General features: G+C 38.4%; 1 protein-coding gene across 1 annotated transcript; it reads left to right on the top strand.

The window, feature by feature from the left end:
- Positions 1 to 255: 255 nt before the first annotated feature.
- Positions 256 to 645, top strand: LOC138873508 (uncharacterized). The gene has a single exon (XM_070151978.1). It carries the CDS (start codon positions 256 to 258, stop codon positions 643 to 645), a length of 390 nt encoding a protein of 129 aa, XP_070008079.1.
- Positions 646 to 7,162: the final 6,517 nt, after the last annotated feature.

The raw sequence follows: 7,162 nt of genomic DNA, 5'->3' as shown, positions 1-7,162 counted from the left end.
TCGATCATCACTGATAATGGCTCTAACCTCAACAGTGACTTGATGAAAATTATGTGTGAGACCTTCAAGATCAAACAAAAGAATTCCACAGCCTATAGGCCGCAGATGAATGTAGCCGTAGAGGGCGCCAACAAGAATATCAAGAAGATATTGAGGAAAATGATAGAGAAGCATAAATAGTGGCACGAGAAGTTATCATTTGCTCTATTAGGGTATTGAACCACAGTCCGCACATCAACTGGGGAAACCCCCTATATGCTGGTTTATGGTACAGCGGCAATCATTCCCGCCAAGTTAGAAATTCCTTCCCTAAGGATCATACAAGAAGCTGAGCTCGATAACGCAGAATGGGTAAAAAGTCATTATGTGCAACTAGCCCTTATAGACGGAAAGAGAATGAATGTAGTCTTCCATAGTCAACTCTATCAGAACAGAATGTACAGAGCCTTCAACAAAAGAGTCAAGCTGAGACAGATCACACTAGGGCAGTTGGATAAAGCCAAGGGGAAATTCTGTCCCAACTGGCAGGGTCCATACATGGTCCACTGGGTTCTGACAGTAGGAGTCCTCATACTTGAAGAAATGGACGGAGAAGTCTGGCCAAAACCAATCAATTCAGATGCAGTCAAGCGCTACTATGTGTAATCTTTATGCTTCCCTTATATGATGTAATTTGAACTACGCCTGACCTAATTCCCATTTAAGAAGGGATACGTAGGCAGCCCTATGGGTTCGGTCACAATTCAATAAAAATTTCATTTCCCCCAGTAATTAGAAACCAGGGCAGAATTTTGAGGAGAACCCTCAAATTTCCGAAGTAATTTCAGCCGATCATCGCAAGCAATAGCTAGAAGCATCAACCCATTAAATTGGGGCAGAATTTTGAGGGGGACCCTCAAAATTCTGTAGCAAGAGAGGTTACAATGTCCCGAACCACGTCACAGTCGTCGGTTCATCTAAAAATTATTATATCATATTTTTACAAAATCATGCATATTACTGAAATTGCTTTGTTAAGAAATGCTACCCCAATAATACATACAGTATCACCAGATCAGAGCCGAGTAGGTCAAGCAAAGCCAACAGGGATACGAACTAACCTCCCCTTTACAAAACTCACGATTTTTCTTTAGATGCAGACGCTTGGATTGCGAAATCATCAAACATATTATACACCCGTGGGAAAAACATTATTCAGGAATACAACTCTCGAAATTGTTTCCACTTACCAATATTTTCTATCCGCACACACCAGTGATATTCCGTATGTCACAATGTCCCCGGCAATCACAATGCCGCAATCTGCTATCAGCTAAGAAAGCTCTACTACCATCTTCCATTTTATTTCTCGCATAAGGCTATCATTTTGCCTTCCGAGACTAAACGTTATCTCTATCTGCATTTCGCATTGCATAAGGCTACCATTCTGCCTTTCGAGACTAAACGCTGTCTCCACCTGCGTTTTTGCATTGCATAAGGCTACCATTTTGCCTTCCGAGGTTAAGCTCTACCTCCATCTGCATTTTTTGCATTGTATAAGGCTACCATTCTTCTTTTCGAGACTAAACGTTGTCTCCATCTGCATTTCTGCATTGCATAAGGCTACCACTCTGCCTTCCGAGTGGCTGAAAGATCACCTTATACTGCATTGCATGGCTGAAAGATCACCTCATACTGCATTCGCATGGCTGAAAGATCGCCACATAATGCATCTGCACGGCTGAAAGATTGCCTCTGCACGGCTGAAAGATCGCCTCATACTACATCCACATGGCTGAAAGATCGCTACATACTGCATCCGCATTGCTGAAAGATTGCCGCGTACTGCATCTCATAGGCTGAAAGATCGCCAAATTATCCAAAGGCATCATCTTTCGGAGGCACCATTTTCATAGCTCGAGAACACCATGTCATTGCCCGAGGATCCCTTTTTAATCTTTTGCATATCATTATTCAAAGGCATCATGGTTCAGAGGCACCATCCTCATACCCCGAGAGCATCATTTCATGGCCTGCGAATCCTTATGCTTTATGGCCCAGGACATCATGGTCTAAAGGACGTCATCCTAACCGTCCAAAGATAACATTAATAGTCCGACGGGAACTTGCATCATATTTAAATTCATGTACAGTATACGCATGTATTGTTTCTAATTGTAGGTACACCGACAAGAGACGACCATCCCGGCAGGAGCAAGCCCACTCCAGTTCCCGCAGCCATATCAAACCTTAAACATTCTCGCAAGCTGCCCACTCACCCCATCTTGGTTATTGCATCCGTTCTTGAAGAGTTTTCATCGGCATACTCTATCGACGGATCCTGAACTACATATAGCCTGATTCCTATAAAACCAGGGATATGTAGGCAGCTGATAGGCTAGGGCATGACCTAACCTCTTCGAACCATTTCGTTCTGTCAAAATTGGTCATCATATCTTTACTCGACAATTCTTTCATCCTTCCCGGGTAAAGAGGGGTAGCTGTTGATACCCAATTTTTCACTATATATTTTTCAATATGCAAATACCTTCAAAATAGCATATGTACGCATATATAAGCATGTCCAAATGTTTTATTATTTTTTCCTTAATGTTTAAGGGTTTTTTAATTAATTTATTTCCCTATATTATCCATAAAACCCCAATAAGTATTTTCAAAATTATTATTTTTTGTAATTTGTTTATTGGACTTTCACATTTATGCTAAAATATATCTAATATAAATTTTTACATATTTTTACAAATATATTTAGTTTTTTTAAAGGCTAAATTGCATAATTGCAATATTAGCCTCTTTTAGGATTTAATTGTGTTTATATTCATGAAAATGAAGTCCCGTATTTTTAAACTGATAATTATATATCATCAATCATTTTAGTACTTTTAATTTATTTCCAAAAATCAATTTACTGTTTTTTTTAATTTTAAATAGGGAAAAATGGCTATTTAAATGATAGCCCAATTTCATTTCAATTACAGCCTGAAATTGAGCTCAAATTAGACCCAATTTCCCAACCCAATTGCAACTCGAACCCGACCCCCTAACCCAATTTAAATAACCCAACCCGGACTCCCCACCTAACCTCTTTAATCCTAGTCGTTGATCATTTAGATCAACGACTCCCGTTCCCCCTTTCCTTTTTAACCCCAAATGACCCCTAAACCTATCTCATTTCTTACCTACCGCTGCCCTTGAATCCCTCTTCTCACTCAACTCTCTCTGAAACTCCTACAAACCCTAGCCGCCGCCGTAAAACTACACCCTAATTCGCCCTAATACCTACCTAATCCATGGCCTTCCGTGGTCATTTGAGACATGTACCAGCCTTCCATGGCTTCTATGTGTTTGGTTTTATGGTTTCACAACCAGACTTCAAAGGAGTTTGGTCTAGTCCTTGCTCGACTAGTGTTCATGGCCTTTCTCCGACCATCCTTGACCTTTTCTGGCCATTCATGGCCTTTCAAGGCAGGTCCTTGACCTTTTCTGGTTAGATCGTTAACTTTTGAGATCTTTCTTGTTTCTTTTGGGCTTTCTGAAACCCTAATCTCTAAGATCTTTTGATTTCTTTCAGATCAACCTTAGATCTGTGCTTACCATGAACTTTTAATCATTTTTTCTTGAAAGTTCTTCAACGTTGTTTTCAAAACAACTCTTCGTTGTTCTGGTTAGGGTTTTCCTTTAAGTTATTTCAAAAACCTTTTCTCTGATTCTGGATGTTATTTTATGACTTTACTATGTTTGAACTGTTTGTTATGCTTTCCTTCTACTTGAGTCAGCATGTTAAAACCCTAATTTCTTTAGGGTCTTAATCGAGTTCTGAAGATGTTTGTTAGATGTGTGCTTGTTTGTTTAAAATCCTTGCTTGACTTATCTGTTTACCATCTTTTGAACTCGATTGTTGTAGAAAATCCTAGGTCTTTAGGTCTGAAATTGTTTGTTTGATATTGAAAGTTCTTGTTTCAGACTCTCTTTTCTTTATGTGACTTACCTGATTTTCACTATCTTTCAACTCGACTATGGCTGAAACCCTAACTTTTTGAAACTTTTCCTCACCTGCTATTGTGAGACCTTTGCATGTTTCTGATACTCTGTTTTCTTCACTATTGATTCAATGTGACTTGACCTACTTGATTACTACGCTTCAAATATTTGCATTACTACTGAACCCTAGCTTATTTCTGCCACCACTGCATGCTTGTGATTATATCTTTTGCCAATGTGCTTGGCCTTGCATGTTTGATGACCCTGTTCACTTTATTTATATATTGAAGTGCAGAGTCATGTTTCTTCTTTGATTGATCTCAATCGTGTGACTGATTACAAAAACTTTCTTTTATGAACTTTAATTTCACTCGCCTGTTAAAGTTAATTGATTCCTTTCCTTATTTTGCCTTACTGAATTTTTCCCCAAAATAAGCATATTTCTATATTTAGACTTGATTACTTACTCAATACTTTTACTACTCCTTTTATGGAAATAATTAGTTTGTCTCTAAATTGATTTTCTTTCCTTATTTTGAATCTGTCATTACCTGTTAAACAGTGACTCCTTAATTAAAAGGAACTACTTGTGTAATTGATTCTGACTATTGATTGTTTCTGTATTTGTATTAAAACTTTATTTGTTACCTTACTTCTCACTCGTTTTGAGAAGCTATAAATACCCTGCAGTTTCTCTTCTTTCGAACATACACGAACCACTTGAGTTCAGAACACACACTTCACTCAAAGCTCTCTCTCTTTTCTCTGTTACTACTTGTGTTGCTGCCTTGTCTAGCTTGCTGAAAGCCAAGGCTAGGCTGTGGAAATTTGCTATTTTTCTTTCTGCATTTGCCTCTTTACTGGTATGTTCTAATTAATCTTCCAGCATCAACAACAACATATTTCTTTACTATTTCCTTCACTCTTGCATGTTTCCTGCTTGTGTTTAATCCAGTTACATTACCAAGCATATTGTAACCTGCCCCTTCCTCTTCTGAATTAATGTATTTTTCTTATGTATGAACTCTGCCAGTCACTTATTATGACTTATGAATCCCAAACCCCCATATCCCCTATGTGTTTGTATTCTTTGGTTGGTTTGAGGGCATGTCAGCATTAGATATTACTAGGTATGACCCAAACCTAATCCTCCCCGGGGTCATATGCTTTATATGCCCGTTATGTTCTCTGGCTGGTTTATAGGCATGCCAGTACCAACTGTTGTTGTGCATGTCCAAACTTGACCACTCTTAGGGTCATATGCTCCCTGCAATGTATTCCCAAACCCCTCACCCCTTTGTATAAAAATGTTGATTCTGTGTAGTGTTAACTTTACTATTACTGTTTTCAAATTACCCTTACACCTTACTATTCTCAACCCAGTTTTAAACAAAATCTCTGCTCCTGCATTTCCACTATACTCTTAGACTTAGGTTCTGCCCCTCTTGTGTGAGCCTTGCCTTGGGACCCATGAGCTCCCTCTGAACTTGGACACATAAGGGCTGGCCCTTTCACACTGCACTCATCTCTATCGGGTTATGCAAACTTGGGTGTAGGCACTGCCCGGGGCCCCCTTGAGACCCTTAGGGAACTTTGACACACTCAAGCCCGAGAAAGGCTTTGAAACAAATGGCATTTGAGGTAGTTTATTCCATAACTCAGAGCGGAAGTCAAGAATCAGGTTTCCTCTAGATGTAACTTCTTCTTTTTCACTTTTCTGATGTAATTTATCATTTGGACTATAATAAGTTGTAATAAATATTGGGGTTAGCTAGTGAAAAGGGTTGGGTAATTATGCATGCTTAACTAATAGAAGGGTAGAGATCATGCCTATAGGACTTATTTTCTACATGTTTAATTCAGCATTTAGAGAATATGCCAATAAGATCTGTTATTTTAAATTCTGCATGCTTAACTTTGCATTTAGAAAACCTGTCTATAGGGCTTGTTTATATTCAGCATGTCTAATTCTGCATTTAGATAATATGCCTATAGGATTCGTTTTAAATTCTGCATGTTTATTACCACACTTAGATACTATGCTCTTAGGATCTAATTGGTTATAATCCGGCATCATGTCCAATAGGTTAAAATTAGTATCATTCTATTAGATATCATGCCTATAAGAATTAAAAATAGCAATAATAGATATCAATATCTATAGAATCTAAAATCAGTCTAGTTTAAAATCAGCCTAACTCGTATTGTTCTGAATTAGTTTTAAACAGACTTACTCCTTTATTTAACGCAGTTTAGAAAGCATGTCTATAGGATCTCAAGTCATTTGTTTTAGAGTTGTTACTGATTTTTCACGTCCTGAATCAGTAATAGATATCATCTTTATAGGATCTCATCCAAACACTTAGGCAAGTCTTAGGTGATAACGACAATAAAAACTGAACCTGCTTTTGTTAATCAGTAACTGCTACAACCAGCAGGCTGGCCTGATTCAGTCTTTTTATCTGAGTTATGTAATAAATTGGTCTGCCTCAACAATTAAAATTCTCCTTGCCTTAGTACTTTAAATTCAGACCCTAACTGTGTTTAAGTCATGCTATTTATGTGCTTTGTTTGAGGAGGTATACATGAGTCTTTTAGTTGTTTACATGTTTCCCCTAATATGCAGTCCTATGTGTTTTTTTGCATGTCGCCTTAGCTTTTTCACCTTTTAGCCTAATATCCCTCCCCTTTAGGAGTAGTAATCCTAAGTTCCTCCGGGACTGATAGGAGTGGGACATGTAATAGCATGCAATAGTGGTTGAGACCAATCCGCGCTTCAACACCTCAACGGGGTGGGAAGGGTAGATATGGATATGATGGCCGGTGCGCTAATACCACGTGTATCCCCTCTTCTGAGGAGTGTCATACCAGGTATCGCATTGATGTGATCCATATTATAAATAAACCTAGGACCCCCCTCCTTTTATATTCTCAAGTATTTGTAGAATTGTAACTTCTTTTTCAAAATCCGCCTTTTAATAATTGCTTTTTTTTTCAAACTCTTATGTGTTTAAACTTAAATCCCCTACTATTTGAGCCTATACTTGTCTATTTGCTAAATTGCACAAATTTACAAAAAACTGTCTGGCCGGGAACCACACTAGTGGATCCCGAGGGGTGCCTAACACCTTCCACTTGGGATAATTTCAAGCCCTTACCCTACCTCTGGTTATCAAACAAA

Source organism: Nicotiana sylvestris, chromosome 7 (genome assembly GCF_000393655.2).
Source record: "Nicotiana sylvestris chromosome 7, ASM39365v2, whole genome shotgun sequence".
Classification (NCBI taxonomy): domain Eukaryota; kingdom Viridiplantae; phylum Streptophyta; class Magnoliopsida; order Solanales; family Solanaceae; genus Nicotiana; species Nicotiana sylvestris.
The sequence above is the reverse complement of the archived record's forward strand: the minus strand, read 5'-3'. Positions and strand labels throughout refer to the sequence as shown.